General features: G+C 37.1%; 4 protein-coding genes and 1 pseudogene across 5 annotated transcripts; 2 read left to right on the forward strand and 3 right to left on the reverse strand.

Moving 5' to 3' along the window:
• Window positions 1-88: 88 nt before the first annotated feature.
• On the reverse strand, window positions 89-6,930 carry LOC130504132 (topless-related protein 4-like; annotated as a pseudogene).
• Window positions 6,931-9,155: 2,225 nt separating this feature from the next.
• Window positions 9,156-10,254, forward strand: LOC130504127 (ATP-dependent 6-phosphofructokinase 1-like). Its single transcript, XM_056998717.1, has 6 exons — window positions 9,156-9,187; window positions 9,370-9,409; window positions 9,478-9,678; window positions 9,767-10,015; window positions 10,102-10,170; window positions 10,243-10,254. Exons 1-6 carry the CDS (start codon window positions 9,156-9,158, stop codon window positions 10,252-10,254), a joined length of 603 nt encoding a protein of 200 aa, XP_056854697.1.
• Window positions 10,255-12,669: 2,415 nt separating this feature from the next.
• Window positions 12,670-14,608, forward strand: LOC130504130 (PTI1-like tyrosine-protein kinase At3g15890). The gene is made up of 4 exons (XM_056998720.1): window positions 12,670-12,849; window positions 13,233-13,380; window positions 13,472-13,734; window positions 13,804-14,608. The coding sequence occupies exons 1-4, from the start codon at window positions 12,809-12,811 to the stop codon at window positions 14,408-14,410; spliced, it is 1,059 nt and encodes a 352-aa protein (XP_056854700.1). The 5' UTR covers window positions 12,670-12,808; the 3' UTR covers window positions 14,411-14,608.
• Window positions 14,609-14,816: 208 nt separating this feature from the next.
• Window positions 14,817-15,806, reverse strand: LOC130504131 (nuclear transcription factor Y subunit B-3-like). Its single transcript, XM_056998721.1, has one exon. It carries the CDS (start codon window positions 15,605-15,607, stop codon window positions 15,038-15,040), a length of 570 nt encoding a protein of 189 aa, XP_056854701.1. The 5' UTR covers window positions 15,608-15,806; the 3' UTR covers window positions 14,817-15,037.
• A 277-nt stretch (window positions 15,807-16,083) lies between these two features.
• On the reverse strand, window positions 16,084-19,504 carry LOC130504129 (NAI2-like protein). Of its 2 annotated transcripts, XM_056998718.1 has the most exons (13): window positions 19,263-19,502; window positions 19,094-19,142; window positions 18,961-18,996; window positions 18,792-18,871; window positions 18,611-18,671; window positions 18,389-18,469; window positions 18,256-18,303; window positions 18,047-18,130; window positions 17,850-17,906; window positions 17,710-17,748; window positions 17,416-17,508; window positions 17,112-17,227; window positions 16,084-17,015 (listed from the first exon to the last, which is right to left on the reverse strand). In XM_056998718.1, the coding sequence occupies exons 1-13, from the start codon at window positions 19,350-19,352 to the stop codon at window positions 16,332-16,334; spliced, it is 1,518 nt and encodes a 505-aa protein (XP_056854698.1). In that variant the 5' UTR covers window positions 19,353-19,502; the 3' UTR covers window positions 16,084-16,331. The 2 variants fall into 2 exon arrangements, with proteins under 2 accessions (XP_056854698.1, XP_056854699.1); XM_056998719.1 differs by lacking the exon at window positions 17,416-17,508 and having other exon boundaries at window positions 19,263-19,504.
• Between the last annotated feature and the right edge of the window lie 226 nt (window positions 19,505-19,730).

Consider the following 19,730-nt stretch of genomic DNA (forward strand, 5'->3'; position numbering starts at 1 on the left):
CAATCGCAGAGCTCTCCTCTCGAAGTCTATAATAATAACTTAAGAGGCTGCATCATGGTGGTGCGGAGCTTACTGAATCAGACCTCACCTCACCTCGGCTGTTGATCTGATCCAGGTGCTGAGGGAACGCTTGGTCCTGCACCGTTCTCTGGCGGTGGAGACGTTCCCCACTTCCCTTCTGGTCTGGTGGTTCGATCACGTGAACCCCACCATCAGTAAGTCCAACTGCAAATTGATTTGGTTCGGAGGGATGGGCTGCTATGGTGGCTGGATTATACTCTCGAGGCTGTTCAGAGAGCAGATGTTTTAATGCTGTGTTGGCCAATGGTGACAAAAAGCTGAAATATAGGAAGAGGATTCTTTACTCGGATTTGAAGGCAAATTATGAACTGGGACCAATGCGGCACTTGAGTTGCAACGTTGTTGCCGTCAAGATACCTCACACTTCCATCGTCAAAGCAGCGTAGATTGACTGGCTAATCACACGAGTATACAGCATCTGTCACTGACCCACTTGATTCCTTCGGGATCCACTATATTATATATTCAGAGAAAAAGAATTTAATCAAGCCTGAGAAAACATTTAATGCAAAGCTCTAGAGATATATGGGATGTAGCAACAAACCTGCTTCATGCTCTCTAATTTAGGAGCCTCATATATAGCTAACTGGCTGGCATGGACCACAAGAACATGTGTTTGATCCTGATGGAACTGAACGCGTGTATGAGCAAGTGGGTTTGGTGAATGCCCGCTGGGAATTTGTATCTGTTTGCTAGCTTGCTTCTCCCATCCATCCATACTCCATACACAAAGCTATACAGACAGAACCCAAAACTACTTTGTAAAACAGACAAATTCACAGATGAAAGCAAGCACTGACAAGATCTTTATCCGAACATAATTAGAGTCAATGTAGCGTATAAGCATACCTGAGAATCAGCACCAGACGAAACAAGTACATTCAGAACGTTTGAGAATGCTAAGCCAGTCACTCTCTTCTGATGACCTTTTAATTTACTTTTAACCTACAAGAATCATTACAAGCCAAAAGTTGTTAAAAACTATTTGTTTCTATTAAAAACGATAATAAGTCTTTAATATTTCCAGATAAAGTGAGATACCTCATCCACTCTGACATTGTAGATTTGAATAGAAGAGTCGTCCATTCCAATAGCAATAATGTTATTGTCTTGGGGGTGGAAGGCGAGTGAAGTCGCTGCTGGAGGAGGCGCCATGAATGTCGTCATCGTCTGCAAAGTAAACAAAAAAAAAATTGAGTATATGCAAACTTTGTAGCCCAACAGATGACACAGAACTGGAGGGACCTTAAAAGTCATCATGTTGAACAAGGAAATTTTTCCTCCTGAGGCTGACATGACATAAGAATCATTCTTTGAGAGCGCAAAGCATGGAACTACATCTTCTTTGTTTCCCTCGCGTGTGTCATTTGTCATTACAACTCCACTAGATGGCTGCCAAAGCTGTGGTGGGACATTGCTATTTGCCTAAACAAGCAAAATCCATATAAGAAGAAGATATAACTATTGAGTTTCATAATCACCACTAGATGTTGAATCATCACAACGTGTTATGATGTACCTTTCCCAAAAGATTGCGCTCAGTCTTTTGCCATTTCCATAGTTTATGTAAAGCATTTTCTGCTAATGCCAATATAGCACTTCCAGAATTTGTATATATCAACTTAACAACCTGCACCGAGAAACAAGATGTCATCATGACAAAAACAAGAAGAGGAGAAAGAGATCTAAAAAGGACTCCCAAAAATAAATTAGATATCAAAATATAATCAAAGAAGTTCTACTTCAAGATCTAAAAAAAAATTAGCTCTCCCTGGCATACAAATTTTTGTAAGCAAATGTCTACAACATAATGGCAGTGTGTTTGGGATATTTTGGATACATACTCTTGCTTGTACCAGGCTATCAGGAAGCCGCATAGTACGGAGATGAGAACGTTCGCTGATCTCTGTCAGCTTCCAAATCTTTGATTTATCCTCATCGGGGATTCGTGGTTTGACATCTGGCAGGCTGCGATTATCTCCATTCTAAAACCAACAGATTGTAAAATAAACTTAGTAGGAGTTCAACCACAGTTTGCCTTCTGTGGCATTTGAGTGAACTAGTAACAGTTACACTTTGATCTCTTGCCAACTTCCCTAGAGAAACGATGTGCAGATATCTAAACCAACCAAAATATCTTAAAACATTTCACAGGTGTGGGATTACCATTCCAGTAACAGAAGCCCCTGGTCCACTTCTATCAGCCATTGAGAGACTCATTCCAGTGCTTGAACTTGGAGTCCCAAATGCTCCAACTATAGGACCCTATTAACAAAATCATGCACTTTTCAGTTTTTCTTTTCCATGCAATAGCACCCAGATATAGCAGAACATATAAGGTATGATGATAGTTTTTTACCTTCGCAACTGATCCAGGAGGAGCTCTAGAGCTTTCAAGGCCACGGTTTGCCATGGAGTGCAAAATTCTGGAACCTTCAGCATTCGCTAGTATCTTAATTCCATTCTCAGTAGTTGAGACAGCCAGTAGAGTTCCTTCTTTGTTGATCCTTAAGCAAGGGGAAGACTGAAAATATTATGTTAGTAACCATTCCTTTTAAATGTCAACTAAACCAATATAAAGAGTATAGAGCATTACCGGCAATCCCCCGTCTGCATGTGTTGTAGTCAAGAGATCAACACTATCCATATCCCAAAATTTGACTTGGAACTCATCACCAGCAACCAAAAATTTATTCTTCATGGTATCAAACTGAACGACCCCCACAGACCGTTTCCCCAGTCCATGGTAAGTCCGCTTCACAGCTCCTTCACTTTCATTCCATTCAACAATGAATGATTCCCCCTCCTTACTAGTACCACAAGAGAACAATCTGCAACAAACGAAACAATAAAAGCGACGTGAGTTAAAGAATGTATAAGTTACCATAAAAGGATGACAGGGAGTCACTTACCTAGTTCCATCAGCACAATATGCCATTGCCGTGCAAGATCTACCGGGGGCATCATAATCCACTCTAGAACCCATGTTGTCATATAACCAAGCTTTTATTTTCCCATCAACAGCAGTTGAGAATATAAACTGACAGAAAGAAAAAAATCTCTATCATAACAATCTTGCGCACATATTAAAAATGTAAAGCAAGAAGCATAAAATTGGCAGCATCACTGTACAGCAAACCAACAAGATATTATCACAAGAAAGTGAGTTTCAAGCTTATACATTGGAAACAGAATGTGGCTGCAGGTTCTTCTATACTATATGTACATGTATTTGTACTTTTGTAAGAAACATAATCTTGGCGTAGGATGGAAGTTCGAATTCTAGTTGAGCAGAAAACTCCAGTTTGTATCTTATGGAATGCCCTAGAAGAAAGAGGAGGAGACATTTCATGCATATTGAAATACCTGAATATTCTCTTTCTGGTGTGGGCACACGGAATAAACAGGTGCCTCATGACCTTCAAATGTGTGCAATTTATTTCCAGTAACAGCATCCCAGACCTGTTTAATAAAAAGTATCTAATAAGCAGGATGCTCCTATTATCCAACTCTGAAAACATATTCTAGGATTCAAACCTTTATTGTCTTGTCTTCTCCACAAGTCACAAAACACAATTGCTGGTTTGGCAGGGAGAAAGCAAGATCGTTGACATTACCAGCATGAGCATCAACCTATTATGACCATAAATAAACAAAAAAACAAACATCAAATAGGGACACCAGTCAATTGGACAATAATGGTAGAATCCTACATACAAGAACAAATATATAAACCAGGGAACTATACATCCTTCCGGTAAACAGATTACATGCCTATGTAATCTACTTAATATCAATAATACTTCAAACGAGTAAAATATAAGCTGAATGGTAACTGAGTAACTGACTAGGAAAAGATAAAGAGATTAGTGCAAACTCAACGAAATATAAAGTCCCGAGTAAGTGGACAAACCTCTAGATGATTCCGTAAATCATTGCCGCCATGATACGAATATATATGCACAATATGCTTAGAATATGCGACACCTGAAATAAGAGGTAGACGTTATAAGAGCTGGATTTACCAAAACGTTTATACGATAACCAGCCTAAACCCATTAGGGACACATGTAACTGACTTTACAATACGACATGAAGATGACCGAATGTCTTACCCAGAAGACCTCCGTCAGGACTCCAAACAACTCTGTTTACTGCTGCAGTATACTCGCTAGCAAGTGAAGCCTAATGCACAAGAATGAGACCAAACAACAAGTAAGCAAAAGAAAAAGATGTTGTTGATATAGTATATGGCCATAGTAAAACCTTTAATAAATTATAAGATAATTAGCTATTTACCTTGATGAGTTTCTCACTAATTCTTTATGGTTATTGCTAACATAAGAAAAAAACTTCCCACTCCACTATCTTATAACTGTTATAATATATCAATAAGAAGATGAACCATACCTGAAGATTCGCAGTGCAGACAGCAAGATCCCAAACTTTAAAGCTTCTAGAAACAAGCTTGTCCCTGCTACCCACCTCCCATATTGCAATATCACCAACATTGGTGCCAACTATCAAACAAATGCATATCCAACATTAAAATCAAGATAAATCAACATATTGCACTGAAAACATAAATACATTCTGTCAGATACAAGTTTTGCAGGTAACCATGGTATAAGGCAGCATAAATCAAAGGATTGATTCATGCTTCGGTAAAGATAACTAACCAAGAAGCATAGTTTGTTGTACTGGATGGAAATCCATGCTCTTAATGGCAGAACCCTGACTCAAAACCCTGCTGACATTTTTGGGCAAGTCATCAGTAGAAAAAGATGCATGAGCATGGCCTTGCCCTGGATATGTGACTGGCAAGACATTCACTGGATGATTATTAACCTGTAGCATGTTCAAGGAAAACTATGAATTTCTAAGATATTAGGGATGCGACCTCAAGCTGAAAAACGAATAAGCAACCGTTTATACCCCGTCTGATATACCAAAAGGCCTGGGTCTCTTCAATACACTTTCAGAATCTGCTGTTTGATAATCCATTGCTAGGCTATTAGTAGGAGGAGTCCTGGGATGCTTTAGCATAGACACTGTAAGGAGGAAATGATGAATACAGATTAAGACGAGGTATCAAATTGGGAAACATAATATTACACAAAGAGATCGCCACATTATAAACTACGTAAAATGTTAGTCGTGACAACATTACCAGCACTGTTGGGGGCTCCTAGGCCGATAGGTCCAGCAGAAACAGCAGGGTGTGATACAGAAGGATTAGGCATCCATCCAGCAAGGGAAGTTGTAAGAGGAGCAGGTGTTGGCTGAAAAGGCTGAAACAAGAGATATTCATATATTAAATTTCATTTGCACTACTAATCAAAGAAAAGTAGTTATATCTTAGAACACTTACACCATGAGCACCTAATGGTGGGAAGCCTCCAACTTTAGGGGCAGAACCCATTAAATGATTAGTTGCAGGGGAAGCAACATGTGAACCATTTGGATGCCCACAACTATGGTCAATAAAGAGTGTTTTTATATCCGGGTTAGGCCTTGGGTTCTTGCAAAGCTGATGCTGCCAGTTCAAACTACAATTTCAACAGAAACAGACATTCAGCTAGTTGCTCCACCGAAAGAGAGACGACAATAGAAAAACAGCTTGTAAGCATAGGGTTAAACGCACCTTTGGTTAATTAAGGTTCTCAATCTAGAATTCTTCAAAGTGGGAAACTGAAGCTTGTCCCGGAAGAGAGGGTTAGCCTCAATCAGTTTCTTAAGTTCCCCCAGCATAATGCCTCTTGCAGACTTGGTATCCCCATACTTGGAAAGCTGCTCATTCTCCCTTGAAAAGTTACAAGTAAAAAAACGGATTATTGGTCAATGGAAACAGTTAACAACTCAACAACAAGAAGTAGGGAATACATTTTCATATCTCATTCATACTCCAGATATAAAGACTGTACCTGAAGTTAGTCAAGGTTAAAAGCATGGTGATCTCCTTAAAAAGCTCTTCATTGAACGTGGAGAACACTTTCAACTCCTTAACAAGGATTTCAACTGCCTTGGCATTATCTTTCCTATGAAAAGAAACACAAAAGCGAAAATGTATAAATTCAGGACTCAACTTAGCATCCAAACTAAAAAAAAAAAGACAAGAAACACTAACTTGTCAAGTGCTTCAAGGTACTTCTGCTTACGAATCTCGAAGAAGATCTTCATAGAGTATCTATTATCATCAACTTTAGTGAATCCAGAAAGGTACTTCTCCACATCGTCCCACTCGCCAGCGGTCACACTGTCTTCAAAGTACCTCATGTTGAAGTAAAATCCAGACTCCTTCTCCAACCTATAGAGAAACAGAACCACATACAACACAAGGCCTCAGCCACACTCAATTCCAAAAAGTAATCTTCTTTTTTTTACAATTTAAAGTTTCGAACTTTGAAAAGGGGGCAATTTTGAAAATTGTGACCTGTGAACAGTGTCTTTGAATTTCTCCTCGTCGAGAAACTGGAGGATCAAGAAGACGAGTTCTCTGCTGAGCGACGACATAATCCTCTGATCTCAGTACTACCACTCATGCAAACACTTTTTCTATTCAACACACAATAAACGATAATTAGGGTTTCAGAAACATACCAAACCCAATCAAATCAAAATATGAAATTTAATTTACAGATCTAAAAACAGACGAAAATCGAAATTGAGAGGCGAATCAAATCCACGGGAGGAAGAGAGATGGGTAGCACGTGCGAGAGAGAGAGGAGAGTAGAACCTACCTGTGTTGAAATTGACTTTGGAGAAGGAGCGAGACGAAACAGAGTTTGAGAGAGATGAGAGAGGTGAGAGAGAGGACGTGGGGGCTATTTATGCCGATGATTACTGATGATGCTGTCTCGTTTCCGGGACTTTCCTTTTTTCTTTTTGGATTTATTGCTTTTTTGTTTTTTATTTTGTGTGGTCGTTGGGGCGTCTATTTTATAGTAATATTTTTTTATTTATACTTAAAAAGTGGGCTATTTTATATAGATGGGAATTTAAGTAAAAGGCTAACTAAAGAAGATAATATTAATATACGTCGCACCCCACCATAATAAGCTCGTTTTTATAAAAAAAAAGTATTTAATGACGTATTTAAAATGTGTGTGTACTTATGTTGTTGCGAATCTAAAGTAATCAATTGATGCTGTCTAATTTAAATGTGTTCTCGTTAGCTTTTGACGTGTAGCTCTTGTCACTTCTTCTTCTTTTTTCAAACAAAACTTGGTATCTGATAATTGGCTTATCTCTCTTCAACTTAATGCCATGATTTATATTTATGACATCATCTGACCATCATATATAATATACAAAATATTTTTATGAATTTAAATAATTACTCCTGCAAACAGTTGACAATTTTATAAAGAAATTATTCTTTGTAATGTCAATAATATTTAACGAAATGTAAAAACGAAAATGATAATATGGAATGAAAATCTAAAATTGAGAAGAATGAAATTATTGAAGTTTTTGGACTATTTAAATTTTGGGAACTATAAATTATGTGTAAATGGTAACAAATAATATAGAGAATTGTATTTTTCTGTGTTTTGTAATAGTAATCAACAAAACAGTGTTATATTCTTGATGATGTTCAAACTATCCCCAAGAAGGCAACAACTGTCACAGACCTACAGGCCACAACCAGTCTTACAGGATAGCACATGGAGTAACAAATTTGAATAAACAAGAACTTACTTCTAACTTGATGAACTCGGATGCCAAAAAAAAAAAACTTGATGAACTCGGCCTTATAGCAAAAATACTGAGAGCCGTGAAGACGTGGATCAAGCTGGGACTAATTACAGACAGGGGCCGTCCTCAAATATTAAGACCCTAAACAAACAAAAAAATGGGAGCCCATTTACATTATAAAGTTATATAATACAAAGAAAAAATGATAAATCAGAAAACATAAATAAAAAGAAAAAATTGAGTCAGGAAAGAAATAGGAAGGAAAAAATAAATAAAAAGTTTCTATAAAGTGAAATTTATCTATGTATTATGAGTTTTTATTTATTAAGTTTTTCTGGTTTCAGTTTTGATATTATTTTCTTTTTGGATAAACACACCAAAATTTAGTTATGAAAATAAAAAAATTGGGTTAAAAAAGTGGGGGCCAAGTTTCATGTCGATGTGCTCAAGGACGCCCTGATTAAAGATTATGAGAATACGCGTACTTTCTCCAAGCACAAGCCTCCTATGTACACATACGTATGTTACAGAAGACCGTCTGTAGCCATGATTTTATCAGCATGTGGCTGAACTCAGAACCGGGCCATTGGCAATAATGTCACTCGCTCTGCTTCTACGACAGAGGATGTTATTCTACTTCACGCCACTATAAAAAAGGCTTACGAAAGCACCTAAGCTTGACTTTACTTCTGCGCCTTTGTCTGGAGGAGCATATAACTTTTTCAGCACATTGAAGTTTGTATAAAAAGTTAGTGATACCCACCCACACTTTATTTTTTTTTTATATCACGTACAGGGAAGTGAAACCACATACTCCCTCCGTTTCAATATAGATGATGTTTTAGAAAAATTGTTTTGTTTCAATTTACATGAAGTTTTGAGATTTTAAGGTTACTTTAACTTTATTGGAAATTGTTCAACCAATTAGATTAATCTATCATTTTTATAATTGGTTAACTGACTTTAAAATCTATTACTATAAAAGAGAGTTGTTTCTCTCCTTCTGCCACATCAGCTGCCACCTAGGAAATTCACGCTTCCTCCAGCCGCCACGCGTCCGCTTCCTTTAAGCGCATCGTTTCATTAATCCCTTGGCTTGATGGGCTTCATGTTAGTGTTATTTGTCTGGGCTTTAGCTTGCTGAGTTTGTTCTTTAACCGGCCCGTACTAACATAAGCTACTTTCTAATCCTAATATTCTTCGGCGAAGAAAACGAAATTCGCATCTCTCCATTCCTTCTACGGCGAAGCTATGTCGTTTCTGGTTCCCCTCACCAAAACGGTCGGAGTTAAGAGTTTGTGTTTAATCCCATCCACTACGTATTCTCCCTTTCAACTCATAGTCTATGGTTCCAGTCTAGGCTCGCCGTCGGGTCGATGTTCACCGTCTTCGGTTTTGATGTGTCACGGTGTGCTCTGAATTTCCGACTCTCCGACTCTCCTTTGATGATCCGATTTACTGAGTCGACATCCTTTGATGAAGTGACAGTTTTCTTTTCACAAAGTTCGTTACTTTTTTCCCTCAGTATTGAATCAAATAGCTTTCGGTTTAGAAATGTGTAATCTTTATCTGGTTGCTATGTGTTTTCAGGCAGTACTTCATTGATGAGGATGACACGGTTCCTCAAAAGGTAAGTGTAAAAGCTCTCTCCTTTAGCCATTTATTCGTCTCTCTTTAATATGTTTGGCTCTTTCGCAGATAGTTCTTCGTCCTGATAGTCCGAGAGGAACACATTTACGCAGAGCAGGACCACGTCAAAGGGTTGTCTTTGATTCGAATGATGTAGTTGCTTGCATTGTTACATGTGGTGGCCTGTGTCCCGGTCTTAATACTGTGATCAGAGAGATAGTTTGTGGATTGTCTTACATGTATGGTGTCAAGAAAATCCTTGGAATTGATGTAAGGTCCCCTCAATCTTTCATCATTGCTCTAAGATTTTTTAAAACTCAATGTATATATAAAATCTTGAGAACAATGTGGTTTGCAGGGAGGTTACAGAGGCTTCTATGCAAGGAACACGATCGATTTGGACCTGAAAACAGTGAATGATATTCATAAACGTGGAGGAACCATCCTTGGGACTTCAAGAGGCGGTCACAACACCACCAAGATAGTTGATAGTAACCAACGACACAACCAAGATATAGTTGAAACTGAGTTTTTGTTATTGGGACTTGACCAGGTTTATATAATCGGTGGAGATGGATCACAGAAAGGAGCAGCTGTTATATTCCAGGTAGTGCAAAAATGTTGTATCTGATGATGCAGTACATTGGTTTGGATTTGGATATTGATTTAATGAAAATATCTTTGTCTCTGCAGGAGATTAGGAGATGTGGACTTAAAGTTGCTGTTGCAGGGATCTCCAAAACAATCGACAATGATATTCCTGTAAGACTATTCCCCCAATGGTATGAAGATTTCTATTTTCGTATCTTACTGTTGATTCGTTCTTGAATGCAGATTATAGATTAGATCATTTGGGTTTTGATCAAAAAAAAACAAAAGATAGATCATTTGGGTTAGAAGGAAGAAGACGTTCTTGGAGAAGAGTTTATCAAACAAATTTTGAGAGATGTCAACAACATATTGGTTCACTTACAAGAAAATTACAAATAATCAGATAAAGAAAATATTAATATTTTGATATTTTTTTGAGAGACTCCAACATATTCTACTAATATTGATGCTCTTATAGCGACACAAATAATGAAAAAAAAAATATTTTATATATATAGTACAAACAAGATAAATTATTTTTTAGCAAATAAAAAATATACAATAAATTAACAATATGCAGGAGTCTTCTTTTGTTACAGAAAAAAAAAGATAGATCATTTGGGTTAGAAGGAAGAAGACGTTCTTGGAGAAGAGTTTATCAAACAAATTTTGAGAGATGTCAACAACATAATGGTTCACTTGCAAGAAAACTACAAATAATCAGAAGAAAATATTAATATTTTGATTTTTTTTTAGAGACTCCAACATATTCTACTAATATTGATGCTCTTATAACGACACAAATAATGAAAAATAAATATTTTATATATATAGTAGAAACAAGATAAATTTCTTTTAAAAAATAAAAATACATTAAATTAATAATATGCAGGAGTCTTCTTTTGTTACAGTCTACTATATTAAATTAGTATCTCAATTATAATAAATATCATTAAAATCAAAATCTTAATATAATATTTTTGTACACAAACACTTAGTATAAGCACAACCATTCTTAAAAACAATATACATTATTAAACACCATAAATTATAACATAAAAACACATCCAATAAAAAACTATAATAATATGGCTCACACATCACACTACAATCACAAACCATTAAAATGGAGATCATAATATGAATGAAAGGTCAATAAAAAAGTGAACTTATATGATTTAAAAGAACAAAATGATAAAAACATATACACAATCCTAATAGAAAATAGAAGATACTCTCATTCAAATCATTAAAAAATTTAGTTAACTGTAACGAGACAAACTAAATTTTCAAAAAAAAAAATTAATAGTAAAAATTATAAAAATAAATAGATAAAATAATCATATAAAAAGAATTTACACATAATACAGAATCAAACATTTAAAAAAAATTGTCAAACAAAATACATAAAGAACATTTGTAACTAATGTTAACAAGCATAATATATCTTATCACATGTAATCCCTCTTCATCTAAACCTTTCTAAAAGATTAAAATCATTATCATACATATCTCTTGCAAATGAAATTAAAAACATAAACCACAAAATAGTAAAAAAATTAATAACATACAAATAAAGTATATCCGCCCGTAGGGCGGACCGACCCTAGTTATATATATGAAATACTTTTTTAGAGAAAAATAATTTTCTTAATCTTTGTGCATTGAAACATAACATCAAGTATTATGAAACAGAGGGAGTATATGAAAAAGGGTACTAGATGGAGCTGATCGTTTTGTTGGAAAAGGATGTGAAGCACATGACTGAGGGTATTGGTCAGATTATTTGATGGGACTGCCTGTTGGTGTTCTTTACAGCATGATGTAAAGCTGATGATTTACATAGTTTGGATGTGTATTGATGTTACCAGTGCTCAATCTATAAGCCAAACTTTATAATGTCAAAATTTAATCCGGTGACCTTCAAAAGAGTTTGATGGACTGGAAACTAGCCCACAATTTGCTTCTATAGTAAGGATTCACTTAGAACAAATTTTCTGCAAGAGTAATCCTACATCACTTATGGGCTTTTAAGTGCACCTTAATGGACATGTACCAGCTCAATTAAAGATTAAAGTCTTATTCCATTTTTGTAACATATTTTTCTTCTTTATATCGATATTTGTTTCTTTTCACATATTGTAGCAATTAGTTAGGACATGATTCCTTAAGCCCATGTTAGTGAAGCATCACCTCAAGTAGAATCTCATGATGAGAGCAAACATTCCTTTCTGACCACTCTCATTATTTAGCGATTTAATCAACATAATGTTGTTACAGTTCAAAAAAACTTTATAACCACAGCTAATTCAGTTACGATTTCTTAAAATATATAATAGCAGATTGGAGAATCATCTTCTGCCCCTTTTATTTGTTTGAAGAAAACATTGAATAGAAAGGTTCTGATGAGTTGTCGTGACTCATCAGCCGGCCCTCAACAACAACAATTCAAAATCTAAAGATACCATTCCGACAAGAAGTAAATAGAAACATAGAGTTTAAAACATACAGCAAAAAAAAAAAAAGACAACCGCTGCTAACGTTCAAATTTTTGATTTCTTCTTTTGGTAAAGGTTTTATTTTATTTTATTTTTTGAATATTTGGTGTATATATTTTAAAGAAAAAGTAAAGCGGACAGACAAAAAAATAATTAAAAATAAATAGCATTTCTCTCTCTAGGGAGAGTCAAAGACGAAATCTCAGAGCCAAACTCTAGAAGACTTGTACTTTGCTCTCTGTTCCGCAATAACGAGGAAAGAATCTAGCAACAGAGGCAGCTCAATTTCATTTTTCCAATTTGTTCTGAAGATGAACCTTTTTAGCAGCTGTTGTGGAAAAGGATCTGATGGGTACGTTACGTACGTCTTTGATTCATTGATTCTATGATTGTTCATTCTCCTTCTTTCGTTTTTGAATATATTATATTTTTTTTTGTTTTTTCTGTTTTTTTTTTGTGTTTTGTTGGTTCAATCAGCTTTGGTGTTCCTTCCTGATTAGGGTTTTAAAGATTTTTATATCATTTTTTTTTGAGTCTATTTATGCTCAATTCTACATGCCTTTACTTTGGTCTCTAATGGTTTTGTTGTTGCAAGTTCGAATAATTTTTATTTTATTTTTCAGATTACATGAGTTCTGCAAGTGATATAACTTTTTTCACAGTTCTTGTTTCTTCATTTGGTCAATGAATGATATAAAGTTTTTTTAAGGTCAAGTTTGGTTTGATGTCACACAGGGGAAAGGAAGCCAAGACAGAACCACCTCGTAAGGTCTTCTCACTAAAGGAACTTCATGCAGCCACAAACAGTTTCAACTACGACAACAAACTCGGCGAAGGACGTTTCAGCAGTGTCTATTGGGGTCAGCTCTCAGATGGTTCACAAGTAAAAACTCATCTTCTCAACTCTTTTTAAACACTTAATGCACAACAACCTCCTTTGTTGCTTTACAAAAAAAGACATGATCTCGTTGTAGATTGCAGTCAAGAGATTGAAGTCATGGAGCAACAGAGAAGATATAAACTTCGCTCTCGAGGTCGACATTCTTTCGCGTATCCGTCACAAGAACGTGTTGAGTGTGCGTGGCTACTGTGACGAAGGACAAGAGCGTCTTCTCGTGTATGAGTACATGCCGAATCTGAGCTTGGTTTCGCATCTTCATGGTCAGCATTCAGCTGAGTGCATTCTAGATTGTACTAAGCGGTTGAAGATTGCCATAAGTGCTGCTCAAGCCATTGCGTGAGTGTCATCTCACTAATCTAAAACCATTTTTTAGTGTCTTTAGTTTTCTGACAATGTTTGTTTTAGGTACCTACACCATCACGCAACACCGCGTGTAGTCCACGGTGATGTGAGAGCTAGCAATGTGTTGCTAAACTCTGAGTATGAAGCTCGGGTTACGGATTTTGGATATGGTAAACTGATGCCAGATGATGAGGCCAAGAATGATAATAACAATGGGTATCTCTCACCAGAGTGTGTTGCATCAGAAGCAGGGGATGTGTTTAGTTTTGGTATCTTATTGCTGGAACTGGTTAGTGGCAAGAGACCAGTGGAGAGGCTCAACGCAACAACAAAGAGGGGTATAACGGAGTGGGTGTTACCACTTGTTTACGAGGGAAAGTTTGGTGAGATAGTGGATGAGAGGGTGAAAGAGGAGGAAGTGGGAGAAAGGTTGAAGAAAGTAGTGTTGGTGGGTCTTTTGTGTGCTCAGAGAGAGCCGGAGATGAGACCAACAATGTCTCAAGTGGTGGAGATGTTAATGAATGAGTCAAAGGAGAAAATATCTGAACTTGAAGCCAATCCTCTGTTCAAGAAACCATGTAGTGGTGAAGAGAACCATAGAGAGGATCAGGAGGGAGCAGATGTGATCTCAGAAGAGAAGGATGATCATCAGCAACAAGAAGAAGAGTAGGGATCTTTAGGTACAGAAAGTTTGTTCTCGCAGATTGTTTTTTACTATCTTCTGTTCATATTGTTGTGATTGATTTGATTGATTTGGTGTTTGTAAGGAGTGGTATTGGTATGTAAAGGCAGAGTGTTGTGTTACTTTTGGGTCTTGCTTGAAAGATTGATACTTATATTTATGTATGATACTGAGACTTTTACACTCTACCACACTCTTTTCACAATGATCTGATAAGGATTAAACCTGATAACACTTCCTTCTCGATCTTGTTCTTCTTCCCAGTCTCAGTACTTGCACCATAATATTTCAAAAAAAAAATAACTTTTCGAGACATTGGACTACATTCTGCAGTCTCAGTTCTCCACATCATTGCTATCTAATCTACCTAAAAGTTACACTTTTTGCACCATGAATGGCTCTGATCAAAGAAAATAGAAGAATCAAACCAACACAGAGTGTGATGAACAACAACACAAGCTCTTATACATAAGAAGCAGAGCAGGGAGAAATAGAAGACATTTATTTACATTTGCATATAGTGAATCTAAGCTTTAGAGAGCCATTTCGAGTCAACGGAGTCAAAAGCTTAATTAACCACACAACGTTCGAGTTAACGGAGTCAGAGCTTTTTAACTAATCAGCACGTGCGGACCCGCTTTGCTGTGCGTGATGCATCCCTCCACCGTACACGTGTCCCTGATGATGATGCCCCATCGTCACTATCCCACCGTACATCCCTCCTCCCGCAATCGCACTGTATCCTCCTCCTCCTCCAACTCCGCCGCCGCCGCTGGAGCTCCCATTTCCTCCGCCGCCGCCTTCCTTATCGCCCTGTCTCCCGGTGGTCGTGGTCGTTGTCCTCTCCCCTTCCACCTCCCTGTACTTCTGAAGGTAAATCTTCAACGGCTCCACGTAATCCTCGAACCCTAGCGTCGTCATCGCCCACAGCAGATCGTCGCCGTTGATCGTCTTCCTCTTCTCTCTCTGGCACTTGTCGGAGGCCTCTCCGGTGACGAAGCTTATGAACTCCGATACGCACTCCTGTACCGTCTCTTTCGCGTCCTTTGAGATTTTCGCGTTCGCCGGTAATGCTTTCTTCATGATCCGACTCACGTTCGCGATCGGGAGGAATCTATCCTGCTCACGCGACGACGCGCTGCCTCCGTCCTTGTGACCGCCGGAATCGTTGTCGGAGTCTGCCATCGGGAACGGCGAACGGTTAATCGGAGGTCGCGGCGACAGAGAGAGAGAGGGAGAAAAAAGAGAGAGAGAGAGAGAGAGTGTGGTTTGGGTCCGTTGGATCGAGAGGATAACAATTAGATCGATGACACGTGGGTAGTTATAGGTCGTTCGTCCAACGATAAGGTTGGCTACACGTGGCAATTATTATATTCGTTGGATATTAAGAGGGGCTTGAGATCTTGGCGGTGCAGAGTCCACCACGTAGTAGAATATGGTTGTAAATACAAAGTGGACAATCCGGGTGATCTTCACTTATCTTCTCCACAATATTTGAGTGAGTGGCTTTTAATTATCATTAACCAGAAGATGGTGGACTAATCTCTATTTAGTGTGATTAAAAAAAAAATGTCTCGGCTAAGTTGTTGTTTCAAACATTGCCTCTGGAAGGTATGCATGACATGCACTAGCTAAAGCATGTGACCAGCTAAACCAAACCGTTACTTAAACAGCTACATTGATGATAAAGTACTTAAACACACACAAAATGTAACATTACATGTAAACCACAGAGAGTGAACAACAAAAACATAGATCAAAATACATAAAATCTTTCAAAACAAAGTTCCGCGTATACCACGAGACTCACACATTATTAATAAAGCAAAGACAAAATTGCCTAAGGCTCTCACATGGAAGGATAAAAACGTAGAAACAAGATAAGAAGAAGAGACCAAGAGAGATGTCTCTAGAGAGAGCTGAGAAACTGAACCCAAACAACCTCTGCGCTCTCGATGGCCTCACGCGAGAACTCCTCAGCTGCTTTCTCCTCCTTCCACTTACGCACAACCACATGGTACTCCTCATAGGCCTGAGACGCTTCCTCTAGAACACGTGAGAGGGTCCCAACGATCTTCTGAAAATTCATATCAACCTCTTCCTTCTCGGCCTCAAGCTTCATCACCAACTTCTTGATCGCATATATTTTGACGTACAACGCGTCTCCTCTCTGAGCCAAAGACTTGACCAACGCAAACTCAGCGTCCACTTTCTTCTGCTTCTCCATGGCCATGTCTTTGAGCAACCTAGCACGCTGCTGCGCAAGTTTGACTCGCTGAGAGGCCTTGATACCTTCTTTTATCATGCTTCTGTACATGGAGAGCCTCGAGATGTAGCTCTCAGAAGTTGAGCTCAGCTCCTCATAACGCGCAGCCATCGTCAGTATCTCCTCGAAATCAGAACGAGTGACCAGCTCATGTATTTTAATATTGCGATAACTTTTTAGAGTCACTTTTAGCTTCTCTACTATCTCTGTCTTTTCCTTAGAAGAGGTTTCTGTGGTGATGACACCTCCAGGCCAAGTTTTTCCTCTATAACTGTCAAGAATATCTTTCAAATCTTGTCCGAGACTGGGGGTCTGTGACTCGGAGCCCTACATATCAAAGTCAGTCGATTGATGGAGGAGATGTTAAAAAAACTTTATTGTTTTTTAAATGTCATGAAAATGTTCCAAGTATAAAAAAGAGACCTGTGAAATAGATTCTTCCTTTTTGATTGTTTCCATATCATACTTTGGTATAATGATGGAAGCATCCTCCTCTTCATTATCTCCATTTTGGTCGTGGTTGACACATCGCCACGCACCTGCCACACACACACACACACACACAATCTCAGTATCAAAGATGTTGATTGTAATCCATACTAATCTTGCTATGTCAATATCCTCGGTGGCCAAATAAAGGATGCAATTCGCACTAGACTACTATCGTTTGGTTCTTTTTATGTTAATGTGCACAACATTATGTTGTATAGATTATTCGGAGATAAACCTGACGATTGTGAAATTCCTAGAGATCCAAAAATCCTTGAGCCACCGTTGTAACTGTTAGACTGCTGTCGTTTACGACTTTCCGCTGATGCACCTGAAAAAAAAATTATGGGTTTCTAACTAAAGTCATCTTGACCTCCAGATTTTAAGAAGTGTTGTACATATGTCGTATGATTCAAAAGTTTGATTAAAATTAATTTTCAAAATGTCCCGAAGTGGCAGGACAGGAACTTCCACAATAAGACATACAACATTTCAAATTTAACGACGGTCTTAAGAAATGAATATTGCACACCTTTGATCGGTATCGAATTTCTGGTCGGCAGCATTTCATCTGCGACAAGTCAAACATATTATTATAAGATAAGTTCCTGATCATAGAAGTGTCTTGTAAGAGTGATATGACGCTGACATTTTGTACAAAGTATTTCTTACAATGTTCTTTTTCACCCATCCTTCCATATTGTGTTTGAAACGTCTCACTTTCAGAACCTGCATTATCATATTCTTAAACTTTAACTATCTAGATAATAAAGTTATAGTACAATATAAGATTGGGTGATAAGATTAAATCATAACAAAATGATAATTTTTTTTTTCATAACAAAATGATAAATTGTATCAACGTGTACCTTCAAATTTGGTCTCATGTGTTTCCACACTAGTCTTTGTTTTTGTCGTTCCTTCTTCTACAACAATTTTTGTTGCAGCCGCAGCTAGGATTGGACGGTAAATAAATACAAATAAACAAAACTCTCTAGGTTTTAAACGAACATTTATCGAACAATATCACTTGTTGAACCAGGTGTGTTCAACGTATTCTATGAACATGCATACACACCTTTGATTTGTCGTTCAATCTCTTCCAGTTCTTTCCGTCTCTCAGCATCTGAATCAAACACACGAAAGTAATCACCAAAACAGCTATGCATAGGAGAAAAGTTAGATGAGGAAGCTTTGTGTTTATTTTTTACCATTTTCAAAAGCATCCATAGATACACCAATTGTTGTGACATGATCAGATCCAGATTGTTTATTCAGATCACCAAGATGGGCTACCATATAAAAAAGACAAACAAAAACCATCTCATCTTCAATGAATAGATAGTTCTAACACAATTACAATCAACATCTTTGATCACTATATATTTTTTTGGTCAAAAAAAAAAAACGATCTTTGATCACTATATATATACCTTCAATTTCTCGGTTTATTTTGTCCATCATACTGGAACTTTGACCACTAACAGCTTCAGTCTATAGATCCAAAGTGCACATAAACAAGAAGATATTAGGCAAGAAAATTTATACAACACTCTTTTCTTACAATATAAGGCCAGTAATCAAGATCAAAACTAATAATCTTTTAGGGTTCACCTTGGTTTCTTCCGAAAGAGAAGAAGATATTGTAGTGCTCTGCTTCCAACTGCTCTCGTTTTCACTCTCTTTAGTTATCGCTGAGAACATATTATAATGATCTTAGAGAAAGAGAAGCCAACACAAGTGATAAGAAAGAAGATATAGTTAAAGATCTGATCAATTATACATTGACGCTCTAGCTCTTCGGAGATATTGATATCAGCTACAACCATAAAAGATCCAAAATCAATAAGGCTATTTAGGATCAATCAATACTAATAATACAAAATATTAAGTTAATCTGCCAAAATATTTTTTACATTGAAATTCTTGATTTTCGAATGTTAAAAAATCGCTGATTTCTGCAGCCTGAAAGGAAAATAAAAAACATGCAAGTTAATTAGCTTGATGATCTTTAGTATCTGTTGCTCAAAAAAAAAAAACATGATCTTTAGTATCTTGTTCCTTCTTTGTTTGTGTGTTCTTTACCTGACAAGAAACCCTTTGCAAGCTTGACAGAACAAGACACACTGCTAAACCCAAAACCACACAGTTCCTTCCGATCGCAGATGTTGTCATTACAAAGATTAAACTGAAGACAATGCCTTGATCCTTCAGATTCAACTTGTTAGAAGTTTTAAGCAGAATTGATGTGCTTTCTTTAAATAGACTCCATGATCTTGACTAAACTCGACACGTTTTTTTTTAATATAATGATGTAAGCATCAGTACATCACTAGTTGCATAAGATTATTATATATATTATTTTCCTGATATTTTTTACAAAATATAAGTAAATATTTATGTTTTTATTGACAGAAAGCTGAGATAGCTTGTTCATTAAGAGTATAGTCTAGTGGCTTGTAATACTTCTTTGGTCCTTCCTTTTTGGTTACTATATATAACAGCTACCTTCTCTAATTAATTCGGTGACATCTTTCTTCTCTAGGAACAAAA

The sequence above is a fragment of the Raphanus sativus genome, unplaced genomic scaffold (assembly GCF_000801105.2).
Source record: "Raphanus sativus cultivar WK10039 unplaced genomic scaffold, ASM80110v3 Scaffold1369, whole genome shotgun sequence".
In the NCBI taxonomy this organism is placed as follows: domain Eukaryota; kingdom Viridiplantae; phylum Streptophyta; class Magnoliopsida; order Brassicales; family Brassicaceae; genus Raphanus; species Raphanus sativus.

Bases quoted from the DNA above. Each gene is read 5' to 3' on its own strand.
- LOC130504127 (XM_056998717.1), top strand. From the start codon at position 9,156: ATGTTCACCGTCTTCGGTTTTGATGTGTCACG. The intron at 9,188-9,369 runs GTGTGCTCTGAA...ATGTGTTTTCAG, and splicing joins TTCGGTTTTGATGTGTCACG to GCAGTACTTCATTGATGAGG. The intron at 9,410-9,477 runs GTAAGTGTAAAA...GCTCTTTCGCAG, and splicing joins ATGACACGGTTCCTCAAAAG to ATAGTTCTTCGTCCTGATAG.
- LOC130504130 (XM_056998720.1), top strand. From the start codon at position 12,809: ATGAACCTTTTTAGCAGCTGTTGTGGAAAAGGATCTGATGG. The intron at 13,381-13,471 runs GTAAAAACTCAT...ATCTCGTTGTAG, and splicing joins AGCTCTCAGATGGTTCACAA to ATTGCAGTCAAGAGATTGAA. The intron at 13,735-13,803 runs GTGAGTGTCATC...TGTTTGTTTTAG, and splicing joins AGTGCTGCTCAAGCCATTGC to GTACCTACACCATCACGCAA.
- LOC130504131 (XM_056998721.1), bottom strand. From the start codon at position 15,607: ATGGCAGACTCCGACAACGATTCCGGCGGTCACAAGGACGGAGGCAGC.
- LOC130504129 (XM_056998718.1), bottom strand. From the start codon at position 19,352: ATGACAACATCTGCGATCGGAAGGAACTGTGTGGTTTTGGGTTTAGCA. The intron at 19,143-19,262 runs GTAAAGAACACA...TTTTCCTTTCAG, and splicing joins TGCAAAGGGTTTCTTGTCAG to GCTGCAGAAATCAGCGATTT. The intron at 17,749-17,849 runs GTAAGAAATACT...GACTTGTCGCAG, and splicing joins GATGGGTGAAAAAGAACATT to ATGAAATGCTGCCGACCAGA.